This window comes from Sitodiplosis mosellana, unplaced genomic scaffold, assembly GCF_009176505.1.
Source record: "Sitodiplosis mosellana isolate CC-2019 unplaced genomic scaffold, AAFC_SMos_1.0 Smas_scaffold_2, whole genome shotgun sequence".
In the NCBI taxonomy this organism is placed as follows: domain Eukaryota; kingdom Metazoa; phylum Arthropoda; class Insecta; order Diptera; family Cecidomyiidae; genus Sitodiplosis; species Sitodiplosis mosellana.
The window spans coordinates 8,210,009-8,223,976 of record NW_022595245.1 but is presented as its reverse complement, the minus strand read 5'-3'; the positions used below and the strand labels follow the sequence as shown (position 1 = coordinate 8,223,976).

The window sequence follows — 13,968 nt, the reverse complement described above, 5'->3', positions numbered from 1 at the left end:
AGAGAGAGAGAGAGAGAGAGAGAGAGAGAGAGAGAGAGAGAGAGAGAGAGAGAGAGAACAACAACAACAGCAGAAAAAAATGCAGAAAAAGCACGAGTCACTTTCATGAAGTACGCTCATGTTTTCTTACACTCCAATGACAAATAATCATTTGAGATAAGAAACAAAGTTGTGAGTTGAGGAGAGAAAGAACCGAGCGAGCAAAAAAAATAAAGCATTTGAATATTGTAGTCTAGCATCAATGTGAAGTGCGGTCGCTCGAGACAATCGAGCATATCTTCTGTCTGATGCTTTACGTATTCTCTTTGTGTATTGTGCGTGTTTTTTTTTCTGTTTCAACTTCTTCTTCCTTTTTTTTCGCCATTCACGTCAAAAACTAAAGCATTTTTGTCACCAAACTTTTATTTTCGTGTTCGTTCGACAGAAATGAAAAGGGAAGTCGAATAGAAACGAACGAACGAGTGGAGGAGAAAAAAAAACGAGAAAAATTTATTTCGCCATTGAGTCGAAAATCCCAATGTGACTTATAAAAAGCAAGTGTGTTTGTGCAAAAGAACAAAAAAATAACGTACCATTTCAAAGCATTCGAATCGTTTTACGTATGAAAATGCCATGAAAAAACAACTATGAATTCGATCCACTGTGTGAATTGCTGGTGTTATGACAAGAGAATTGAGAATTTACCATTTCCCATTCACTATGGGAAAGACGAACAACAACAAAACGAAGCTAGAAAAAGAGCGAAAAAAGCGCTTATTTAGCAACCAAGCAGCAGATACCTCTACTCGCATCACTGCAAATATAACAAATAAACATCAACGCAATCAATGCGCCGTATTTGCCATGAATGGCATAATTTGCTTACATAATACATAGAAAATTATATTTGCCTAACTGTTCACGATGTCGCAAGGGGCTAGTCCAATATTTCAACTCCGGGAATGACACGGAATCTGTCAACGGGTTCGTTCCTCAATGGAAGATTAAACGAATATTATAGAAGAAAAAAAGAACGGAAAACTTTATTTTCGGGCAAGTTTCACGGTTTGAACTGTTTAGAAACAGGTAAAATTTTGGTGAACTAAGCTAAGAATCAGCGGTGTGTCTGTGATGATTGAATACATCGTCAATAAATTTGATGAAGAAGGATTTTCTATTAAGAATTATTTATTGAGTTTTATTGCCGTTAAGTATTTTCTGCTCTGCATACAACTCACATTATTCAACTTTTAGCTGGGAAAACATAATTGTTGAAAAGTTTTCGAGTTTTCATCGCAAAATTACGTCTTTAAAACTTATCTCTTCGCCTATTTGTAGGCTTAAGAACTTGGTAACTCTACTCACACAGTAGTACTTTTACAACATGCAAAACTGGTATTGGTAATTTGACAGATCACAGATATTGGTGAGCATAGTCATTTTATATGTATTGTATCGGCTCTGCTGTGACATAGACTTTGTGACATAGTTTACTAAGTAGTATTCGTTGTAATATCGCACAGCAGAGCCGATACAATACATATAAAATCACTATGCTCACCAATAGTAATAGTGGTGATCTGTCAAATTACCAATACAAGTCGTGCATGTTGTAAAAGTACTTCTGAGTGAGTAGTTTTGCTGTAGTGATTTGAGTTCGAAGTTACATAGTTCAATGATTTTTCGTTCATCGAGAACTCATCAATAAACGTAGCATTAATATTTTTTGCAGATAGGAAATCTTTTCGACAGCTTTGCTCCCCCTCGATGGATCAACTACGGTGAGATTTAATTTTCTATTTTTCCTCGTCCTTTCATGCGTTTTCGCATACACAAACAACGATGGATATTTGCTTTTTTTTCTCAAGTATGAACACTTTTCCCGGTGCCTCGGATCAATCTCGATTCGGAATCACACACATTTCGATTTTATTACGCTGTTCGGAATTTCGACATACAACACGTTTCGTGGTAACCGTGGCTCTGGAGAATTGAGTCTGACAAATGCGAAACCCGATCGAATCGTCAAGAAGTCAAAAGAAGAAGAAGAAACGAGAATTCAGCACAAATAAAGGCAAATAAACACGCATGATTTCATCTGCTTGAAATCCCTTTGGACGTGTGCCAAATGTGTTTTCGGTGTGAGACGAAATCAGGCAAAAAGTCCATGTAATCGAATTACTCATTTCACATGCCAACAATGGAGTGTGAACAATGTTTTTACAATTAGATCAGTCGCCTTAAGAATCATTTTTGTCGACCATTTCTTTTCGTAGGTCTCGCATTAATAATCGACTCTAAAAATCAATCTTTAAAAGAAAAGTTTTCTACTTGCTAAAGAATGTGGGTTGTTGAAGAGTCGGTTATTGAACGTTACTTGAGTAGTTAATATTCAGACTTTTTTTTTTTGCATAAGCCTGCGGCTCAATTGAGCTCCGTTTATGGGACAATGAACAAAGGATTCGAAAACTTTTCTCAAAAGTTAACAAGTGAATACTTTAAAAAGAACTCCTTTATATGGCTTAATTTTTTTATTCAAAAAGTTGGATTTACTGTCGATGAAAAAAAAACCCTGGAGCAGACGAGAGTATCGATCAATTGGAAAATGCAAACTATTTTATAATGGTTTAACGTGGATCAAATATGCGTCAAAATCAATTAAATACTGTGTGAAATATATATTTCGATCGAAATACCTAAATCCACTCGAAATGTTAATTATTCAGAAATAACACCAATGAAATTGCTTTGATCAATTAGTCGAATGCATTACGTACCACATAATATACGTGGTGATTAATCGACTAGAAAATCTTTTGAGTGGTTACGGTGCGGTCAGATATATTCATGTTAACTAATATCTGAATAACATTCCAGAATGGTGCTCACAGTGGTTGGTTTGGAGCCTTTAATCACATAAGTGAATCGATGCAACATGACCACATTTCCAGTTGATCAAATGCCCAATTGTTTCTAGATTCTATTCAATTCCTCGAAATTTAGTGAATTCAATGCAACTCGATATGGTGCAAGTTCCAATCTGTAACTATCGAATATCTATCGTAATTGAAACATCGATGTTAAAACGTCTATAGACTACTAACCCAATTTTAATTTACTACTCTTTTACCTGACAACATTATCGAATTCCGATTGCATTTTTTCCACCATGATTCGAAACAACCAAATGAACATCACGTTCAATTCAAAGAGCATACTGTATCGCATCCATTTCAATTGAACAATTCATCTGTTGAAATTTGCATGAAATGTGAACTATTGTTGTTGTAGCATTTGATGGAATTGTCAAAATCAATCCGAGCAAATTGAGTCACGTAAAATAAGTCACATGCATGGCGACTAACCATGGATATTATCTGAAAAGAGCATTTCTGATATTTCAAACAGGATTTGCAAACACATGCAAATTACATGCTATCATAATGACATTCATTTACCATCTCAAAGGTATTCGTGGAATCCATAATGAATTTTAAATTAGAAATGAGTTACTGTGAAGTCTGTCCAAGACAAAATGCGTCATGTGTCAGAATGTGATACTCTCACATTCTCTTAATCCATTGTATTTAATTAAATCAGAAGATATAATTTTTCAATGATTTGTACCGTTGATGATTCGAATGTTTCTTTTATCGACACATTTTTTTTATATTTCATTGCAACATTGTTGTAAACCGCATTCCATGAATAGACAGAGAATGTTCAGGATTTTGACACATTTATAATGATACTTCCCGTCGATATATGCAGCGAATATTGTGACTAAAATTTATTGTAAAGCACATTTACAACTAACTGACAACTAACAGACAGATTACATTTGATTCACATGTTGAAACGTTGTATTGTTAATCCCATGGATTCGTCGATACGAAGGAACACTTTGTACCATTTCAACTGTTGTCAGTAAATGGAATGGAAAGGTCAAATTTATAGAAATTTTCGATGTACCATGTCAACGAGATCAGAGCGCTGTGCATTTTAACATTATTGAAATATTCTCTGTGTTGAGTCGAATGCAATGAACTAGAAATTGATTCACTTTGAAAAGTTTGCGATGACTCTAAAATACTAATTGGCAAAATGTTATAATTTTGCGGGTTGTTATAAAAGGACAACCCAGAACCAGTGGTTATAGTCACGAGGGCATTGCATATCAAGGATCTGTTGAAAAATTAATTTCGAGCTCAAATTAATAAGCAAAAATGAACGAATCACTGCCTGCTCTGATCAAATCACACATCGTAGGTACACTCTCTGTGAAATTCGTTTGAACTCACAAATACTTCACAATGAAAACGAGTTTTTAATGTGGCCGTAATTACGGCATAGCACACAATGGCTTTTCCATGTAAATGAAGTTTCTATGTTTTGGTGGCGCAGAGGAAGTCGACCGAATTTCGTAATTATTTTCCTGGTTGTTGGACAAAAGGCATTTACTTTTGTGCCCTCGATAGTGATAACACACATACACACAGTGTGACTTTGTATTCCGATTGCGGTACATAGACAAAGTCATGAGCACACACTTTACGTACCGAATTAAATAAAGGATGCTGATGTTTAAAGTGATTATAATGGCGCTTTTTCCATCATTCATCTCTCTGTCGTGATACTTAACGGAACATGTAATTTAATAGTATGGCGTTTGATGTTCTGCATAAAACTATCTCTGGCAAAATGATGTTGATAACGTCGCACTGCGTCTATAACGTAATGCTTCCACAAAAATCTGGGCAAGTGTGCGTTGATCGAAATCTATGAGAAATCATTGACAACATTTTGCAAAAGTGTGTATCAAAGCAACCACAAAAGCCAGCCGCTGCGCATATTTGGCATGCCAAAAAAGTTTTCCGTATACGATGCCAGCGGCATCTTTCATCCCAGTTTTTGCTTTATTTTTTCCTAAAAACTTTGGATATTTGAACAATTTTTCGTAGAAAAAATCCTGTGTTCTACAAAAACAAGGAGCAGATGACGCTGTGCAACTGTTTATACTTCGTCTGGTTGACACAGTCTAACAAAATTCAAATCAGAGTGAGATATTAATAGGAAAAATGCTTATAATGATGCGAATAAGATATAAACAAATAGCACGGTCTGAGATTCTCAGATGGATTCAATTCTTGGAAAGACCAAACACCAAACGCTATGTGAATGTAAATGCGAAAGAAAGCCGCAAAAGACGTTCAACGAGGACTCGCTGGAGTCAATGTCGATGTCACAATGTAACATGAATAAAAGCACACAGTACAGACTCTGTATTACAGAGCCTACCCCAATACGTCTGTGAGATATGTCGTTGAAGTGAATTCAGCAAACCATGTGAGGGGCAGATGAACTCGCTGCGTGAATGAACTGTTTGTTCATTTCCCCTGTTCAAGCTTGTGGCCGTATAAGTAGATGGATGGATGCATCGTAAAATGTTGACGTTCAACTGTGAAGCCTTCGATTGTGGATACGGTCACTATATGCTGAACATTATCTTCATTCTCGATGCCTCATGCACCCCGAATTCGGTTGCCAAAAAATGAAATTTATGTGAAGTATAAGTTGAAACACATTTTCCAGATTTTGTTCAGTTGTTGGCGAACCGCTGTCGGTATCATGCATAGCGCGTATTTTGCATTCCTTCCATTCAAGTGAAGTAGAACACATTGATTTTCTCATTTTCATGTGGAAAAGCATCTCGAATGCACAAACAACATCACGGCATTGATACTACCGTGAAAGTTCTCGATGAAATCAAAGAGCCCACTTGAATTTATCATCGCGAAAATGTAAATGGAAAAAAAAATTCTCGTGAAGAGGCAATTTTTTTTTTAAAAATAAACTCATTAAAATTCATCAAACGGAAAAAAGGGCTTGTGTGTGTATGCATAAAATTCGATTTAAAAAATCGAGCACAAAGTGATTATTATGAACGAAGAAAAAAATAGTGTGTGTATATTTCCGGTAAATTGACCGAGGCTGCAAAAAGTAGCAGCGAAAAAGATTTCTCGCGAAAAAAATTCCACCAGAAAATAATTATCATTATTAACGGCTCAATGAGTTAAATTGAAAAGAAACAAATTTGCCCGAATTCCTTTTTGCCTCTCATCAAGGCATTTTTCAATATAAATTGAGTGAAAGTAAACCATCAAACAAAAGGGCAAAATAAATGATTTCGAAACAACAACAAAATTTTGGCAACTGCACAATGAACTGAGAAAAACTGGACGACAACAGCAACAAAACCGTGTGGCTGATTTGTGCATGGTATCGAGACTCAAGTTTGTAATATTTAATTTATTGGCATGAACTAAATTGGTTCTGGATGCAAGGGACACATAGTCAGTGGCGGAAAAGTGATGAATGATTTTCGATTCAGAACATTTGCTGAGACTCAGAGAGTGAGTGCGGCCGAAAAAAAAGCGAAGCCACAGAAAGAGAAAAAATTAACAAATCCAAAGAGGAAATGAAGCGTTTTTTCCGTCGTTTAATGAAAAACAAACAAAGTATCACATAAAACATTACAGCCAACACAACCGGTGCACTGGGACAAAAAAAAGAGAAACGAACAGAAGTTTGGTATTGATCGATGCTTTTTAGTTATTTTTTTTTTTTTTTTCGAGTGTTTGAAATAAATTCGGTAATAAATATAGGCCATTTATCAAAATCGGAAAAACTGTTTGTGGCGAATTTTCTGTGCAACTTGAATGAGACCAAAATAACAACAACAGCAGCAAAAAGCTAAATGAAAGCAGCTTGTGAATGAATAGTTGAAAGAGAGAACGCTGACAAAGTGAAGGAATTCGAGATTTAAAAAAAAACACCAAACGAATGCGCCAACTGATACTCAAAAGTATAAGTTTTTTTCTTTCGCGCGTGTATATATGTGTGTGTCGTAAATGAAAGGAAGAATTCCAAGTGTTCCGGGCATCTTTTTGTGCTACACAGAAACTTTTTCCTTTTTTTTCTATCCCTCTGCTGTTTATTAACAATTTTCAGTTCTCACACTTTAAACATTTGTCACAGTACACGTTTCCCTCTTCCGTCCCTTTCTCAACAACTGCGAAACACTGCGAGAATGAACTAAACGTGTGCGCACAGTGGAACACAATAGCAAAAAAAGAGAAACGAACGAACAGAAGAAAGAATAAAGAATAAAATAGGGAAAATTGAAAGGAGTAAAGGAAACGCATCTAAGAGAAAAAGTTAAGAAACAGGCATTAGCATTGCTTGAGTAAGAGAAGAGAAAAAAAAATTCGAACGAAACAAACGGCCAAGCGAACGGCGGCGAAAATGAAGAAAATGAAGAAATGAGAAAGGAGGAAAAAAAAACGTGAAAAACATGAAAATAAAACTTTAAAAGCATGGCTTTGTGCTATATTTAAGTGGCACTTTCGCTTGCAGTACACAACACCCAACCGAATAATAATAATAAAAAAAAGTGCGTGTGTAACGAGATTCCATTCTGAATGCATTGCAATGAATTGAAAGTGTTTCGGATAAATATAACGAACGAATAGTTGTTTTTTTTTCTCTTTCTTTGCTGTTAACAGCATCAAATGCAACGACAAACAACAAAAAAGGACGCAGAGAGAGTGAATATTATGCACAGCAGTTGCAACAGAAGCTGAATCAGTGAGACAACAACAACTGCGAAAATGAAAAGCGACGAAGCAAGTAAAAAAGTAACGAACTTAAATTGCTGCAAATAAAGAGTCACTATTGTTTTTTTTTGTTCTTCTCGTTGTGTGCGCGATACTGGAAATCCGTTTGTACATCCGTTGGCAGACCCAACCATAACAATGAACTACTTAGAATGGCAAGCGAGTTTTTGTTGAAACTTAACATCGTGCCACACTCAAAAAACCATTGTTTATACTGCTGATCGAACGAAACATTAAAATAAATTCGAGATAAAACAAACAGGAACATTAGAGTGGAGCGATTTTGGCAGTTTTTCGAATTTCGATGCGTACACTTGGGAAAAGTTGCGCCATCAAGTCCTGATTCCAATACGAATCAGAAAAATTTACTTTCATAGTCATATAGTTTATCGTCTAAAATGTTAGTGATGACCATTTTTTCGAAAAAAATCGAATTTTTCTACTTTTTGCAATTGAAAAAAAAGGTAAATTTTAATCAAATATCAACATTTTAGCCATCAAATAGATTCGTTATCTCAGTTTATACAATAATTACTCATCTTCACCACACTTCGCTGTGGTAGACCATCATTTTATACTTAGTTCGTGCGGAACAAAAGAGGTGAAAAAACACTGGAATTTAGAGTAAATGATGGGGGAAGCCTATGTGGCTTTGATAGATCCCATAAAGAGAAACAACTTTTGTCCTGATACTTTGGTCCGATCCCCCCTTCTTGGACGTAGCGCAACATCGGCGTTCTGAGATTTTCCATGTAATTTTAAAAAATCGAATTTTTTTTGTGCAATCGTGTGATCGTCGTGAAACTTTCAGAATCTTATTATTTGACCGAATAACGCATTCTCAGAAAGTTCGAGGTCATTAGGAGTTTATTGGGATAGGAATTAGTGTTTTAAAGATACATCCCGTAAAGATGTTGTCGTTCTAAAAACATGATAGAATGATTTGTATGGGAGGTATCCTTAAAACACCCAATTTTTATCCTTAATTGATTCCTAATGGCCACAAACTTTCTGAGAATGTATTTTTCGGTCGAAAAATAAGATTCTGAAAGTTTCACAACGATCGCACTTCCACAATTTGTTTTTTCGATTTTATAAAATTACATGGAAAATATCAAAACTCCGATGTTGTGCCACGTCCAGAAAGGGGTGATCGGACCAAAGTACCGGACAAAAGTTGTTTCTCTTGATGAGATCTATCAAAGCCACATGGGCCTCCCCCATCATTTACTGCCTCACAAGAAATCGATGCACTCGAATTTCCAGTGTTTTTTCACCTTTTTTGTTCCGCACGAACTAAGTATAAAATGATGGTCCACCACAGCGAAGTGTGGTGAAGATGGGTAATTATTGTATAAACTGAGATAACGAATCTATTTGATGGCTAAAATGTTGAAATTTGATTAAAACTTACCTTTTTTTCAATTGCAAAAAGTAGAAAAATTCGATTCTTTCGAAAAAATGGTCATCACCAACATTTTAGACGATAAACTATATGACTATGAAAGTACATTTTTCTGATTCGTATTGGAATCAGGACTTGATGGCGCAACTTTTCCCAAGTGTACGCATCGATATTCGAAAAACTGCCAAAATCGCTCCACTCTAAGGAACATTTCGACGTTTTATTTTATTGGCTTCTGTGGTTCAACGAACAAATGCGATGAAAAAACTTCAACATCTTTTGCGATAGAGAAAAATAAAACCATAGAAAGCCACACACACACACTCGAATTATCAAACGGAATTTCCCGAAACATAAGACGACAAGATTGACGACAAATAACGCACAAAGCTCAAGCAACTTTTTGCTTCGTGACTTATGTTTCGTTGCTAAGTTTTTTTTTTACCCTTTCATCTTCAGTGTGCGAAATAAGAGGAGAGAGAAAAAAAAACAAACGCTCGTGTAAAAACTAAACTGCCATTGTTTCAATTGGTTCTCGGCTTCCGGCTACACCGTCCGAAAGTTTTCTTTCTCGAATCAATTTTTCTCTCGGGTGAATTCGACGACAATATTGACGTGTATATGTACATTTTGGTTGTGACTCGTTGTAGTGACACCAACGAAAAAGAAAAACAGAGAAAATAAACTCAAATAAAGCTTCGGTGAAGATAAAAAAAAACTCGCATTCCACCACCACTTTATTTCCGTTGTAAAGCAACTTTATGTGGACAGTTTTTTTTTTCTGTGCTTTACACGCGTTCACTTTTTCCCATTTGAATCAAATCGGAACGGAATTAGTATTTGCTTTAGCGGTTGGGTGGGTTACGGTTTGCTTTTTGTCATCCAATCGTTCGTTTTGTTCGATTAAATAAACCGAATTGTGCCATTTCGATTCCAGTTCGTGCTTCATTTGAGAAAAAAACCCGTCAATACGTCCATTGTGGATTCCATTTCGGTCGTTGGCGAACTGAGTGAGAATAGAAAAAATACTCCAGACTACAACTTGTCAATGTAATTATATATGCATCTGGTATTTCCGCTGGCGGTTTTTCAAGAGACATAGTTGAACAGAAAAACACGCACACGCTCATGTAGCTACAATCATTCAGGCCGAGTGTAATTTGCTTTGTGACAATTTAGAAAAGAGCCACAAACAACACGAATCAGAGTATTCACCTCGAATACACATCGCCGCGGCCGCATGCCATAATAACTGTGACGAACAATTCGTGTAATGGCAATTCGTTAAAACAAATGGACTTCAAAAAGCGAACTTGTCTGGCAATAATGAATACACAATCCGCGGCTTTTATGAATGAAAATATGTGCGCACCATATATAATACCAAGTAAGTTAAGCCATTTTAATGAACCAGTTTTTATGTATTTCAATTTTTACAGAAATTATATTTCGTTAGCAATTCCCGCATATAACGGTGTGAAGTATTTTGGGGGAAAAAATCGATTGCACTGCACACACACAAATGGCATTTTTTTGTTCGAATACGGAAAAACTATTCAAATTTATGCACCGTGCGAAAATGCGTATGCAACGAATGCATTAAATTAAATTCCGCTGTAATGCATTTTTTACATGGATTTTTTTTCATTTGCTCTCATAGCAACAACAACAACAACAACAGAAAAAGTTCCTCGGATAGAAATGCGTCACATCCCACAGTTCACAACTGATTTGAATTAAGTTTGAAAAATGTGCGGTATTTTTTCATAAACGAATGTCACTTACCATCAGTACCAGGATAATACCGGGGTCTGTCTCATCCGGTTTTGTGCTTTTGCATTTTTCTCGTCGACTTTTATTGGCTCTCACTCTCGTACTCAAGCTTGAACTCAGCGTCATTCTTTTATCTCTTTGATTTCCGGCTTCAATCCATGCGACCCTCACATTTAAATGCGTTCGCATTGCAGGAAAAAAAGAGAAAATGTTTCTCTATTCTGTGCGCGTTGCGATTGTTGATACTGTCATGCATATAATTTTTTTCTCCCAACTTTAGTCACTGTCTCTGTATCTCTCGCTTTTTTTTTCTACGTGCAAAGAGACAAGTAACAAAAAGCGCTCATTTTTCCTCCGAAACGAGTCGAGTGATGTTTGAAGTACTATACTGCAATTAAAAAAGACCTACTCTACATTTATTCGATGTGTTTATCAAACGAAGTAGAAGCATCCGGCTTTAATAACAGTTTCATTTCGTTTGTTATTTTAAGCTAGTAATTTTTGTTATTTTTTTTCTTCTTCCTCTTCATTTTGCTCCTCTGCCTCGCGCTCTCTACAGTTGATTGTGTGTTTGCATTGCTGCTGCTGCCGCTGCTGTTATGCTGAGTGCTCAATGAGTAGGCACCACTTAATGCTATCGTTTTGCGGTTCAATGATGATAAGACCATCAGCCACGGTTTAGCTTTGTTCTTTGTTTGCGTTCTTTGTACTGTTTCGCTCTGCCATGATTTGTTCGCCTTTATTTTCATGGTCTATCGCGCATTTCTTTCCACTTCTCTCTCTCTCTCTCTCTCTCTCTCTCTCTCTCTAGCTCTCTTTGTCTTCTTCTCTATTCTCGTGAATTCTTCATTATTTGCTACCGTCAATTATGCGAAGCACCAATTAACATTAATATTAAATTGGCATGCCAACTTAGCCTCCATTTGACTTTCCATTCTCAACCTTTTTGCTCGAGAGAGAGAGAGAGAGAGAGAGAGAGGAAGAGAGAGAGAGAAGGGCAGAAAGAAAAAAGCTCTTCGTTTGCTCAAACTCCGGATCATTTGCCTTCATTTGAATATTAGTATTATGATCCTTTTTTCATAAATTAACATTATTAGCTTTTGGTGTGTGTGTGTGTGTGTGTGTGTGTGTGTTGTGGTTAATACTTAATTAAAAAGCATTATTCCGAAATGAAATGGAAGAAAATCTCCAAATATTTATCTTAGAAATCATCCGACGATATTCGCACCACCACTTCGCCTCCCGTTGATAACAAAACCAAATAAAATCGAATGCAAATAACGAAACGAAAAAGCGATTGACAAAAAATTCATGTTATTTTCCCGCCATTAAATTCATCGATTATCATTTGAAATTGAACAAAGATAGTACGAATTATATTTTTGCCCCATGACTGTGGAGAATCACAAAAAGAATGTAAGATAAACCGTTTTGATTGGTCGATTACGGTCATAACAAATAATTTTACATTTACTTCGGATTGGGAAAATTGGTGCGTTGTATAAATCTTGTAATAGTTTTTGTTTGCAAACCGATTGAATGCGCGCTCTGAAACGTATTACACAACTGGAGTAGCAATAAGATCAATTTACAAATGGAATTGAAGCGGTAAACTTTTTTCCATGAAAGAAAATAATAATCCAAAAATGAACGACAAAAAAATCGGAGCAACAAAAAGAGGAGCGAGGACAAAATGATATCTGGTTTCGGAATTCCCGCAATGATGATTTTGTTTGGCGGTGCAGAAATACGTTGAAATAGGGCAGAAGAAAAAACAGGAAAAAAATTATTGAACCATTCCGTTTTTCTTATGATGACAGCATGTCTCAAATAAGAGTCCGTATACTTCTCTCTTTTCTTTCGAATGATAAAAGATTAAATTTAGTTTTCCACTGAGCGGATAAAGGCAATTGGAGGGACACGAAAAAAAAAAAATGGAAAACGTCTGAATATGGCAAATCAATAAAATGTATTCGCTTTTTTTTTCTTCATGTCGGCGAAATTGTGAATTAAGATTTTTGGTCGAACGGATTCGTTGATCGGTTGTTAGCAGTCGTAGTGTATGTGTCAGAGGTTATTTGAATTGAGTAGCTGATAATATGGATTTCAGCAAAGCAATTTAATGAACTGTTCGGCTGTGGTCATCGCCTTTCGGTCACACTTGTCGGCCATACAATTGGCAGCTATCGCAATTTTATTTTCGAAATTGGAAAAACGGTTTTCGCCCGAAGCGTGCCTCGAATTTCCAAATATCTCCCTCGCTCCTTCTCTCGCTTCCTCTCGTAAATTACAATTATGCAAATGCAACCATCACTTTGGCCTGGGTGATGACTTGGCTTGTCTACATTTGACCACAAACGTGGCTGCAGCTGCTGCTCGTGCTCATGCTGCCACTGCTTCTACTCTCATTGCTCTTCGACCCGAATCATTTGCCACCACAGGAGCAAACAAAAAGAAGAGCGTTGATTTGTTTCGATTCGCTTCTTCTGCTCGTTGGATAATTTTGATTTGTTTGTCAGCACCAAAATTCGATTTGAACTGTCAGCTAGTAAAATGCCTGCGGGCGATGGGGAGAGTGCGTAAATTGGGTCGTTTTAAGAAATCTCAAAATATATCGTATACATTTTTGTAATGTGGGTGGGGTACGGTGCTGTTGTGATGATTATTTACTTATGTTAGCTTTTTTTCGCTCTCACTCCCACTCTCTCAAACATCACGGCAAACAAGATGAATTGTTTGCGTTGACTTGACGAGTACTTCCGATGGATTTGTCAAGCGCACAACGAAAAACACAAGGATAGGACATGGATTTTCCCTTGTTTAATACTGAGATTATGTAATCTACGATGTGTTCGAAGTTTTTTTTTTCTAAACTTTTTTTTTCTGTGCTTTATTATATTTGTTTGTCGCCAACCAAAAATCCGTAGCTTAAGCTCTGCTGGCGAAAGAAGTTTCGCCAGAAAAAAAAAGATACAACAGCGAAAGACAGAGAGATACCACTATAAATTGAAAAGGGACCTTAAAAATCCTTCACACTGTCATAATTTAAGCGCTTATGTTACTACCGCCTAGTGCGTAATCGAACACATTGTCGTCAGTGCGTATTTTATTATGCGATAAGTAACATTCAACTGC

General features: G+C 36.4%; 1 protein-coding gene across 4 annotated transcripts in view; it reads left to right on the top strand.

Annotated features, from left to right (window-relative positions):
* Positions 1 to 5,595: 5,595 nt before the first annotated feature.
* LOC129564844 (insulin-like growth factor-binding protein complex acid labile subunit) overlaps positions 5,596 to 13,968 on the top strand; it is a 28,900-nt gene continuing 20,527 nt past the window's right edge. The window contains exons 1-3 of one of the 4 annotated variants that reach the window (XM_055439016.1): positions 5,596 to 7,676; positions 9,520 to 9,916; positions 9,998 to 10,447. Coding sequence is in view for 1 of the 4 variants with exons in the window: in XM_055439015.1 (XP_055294990.1) it covers positions 5,740 to 5,780 (41 nt within the window). In the remaining 3 variants the exon portion in view is untranslated. Of the gene's footprint in view, positions 7,677 to 9,519; positions 10,448 to 13,968 lie in introns of all 4 variants that reach the window. The other 3 variants (XM_055439018.1, XM_055439017.1, XM_055439015.1) reach the window with 3 other exon arrangements.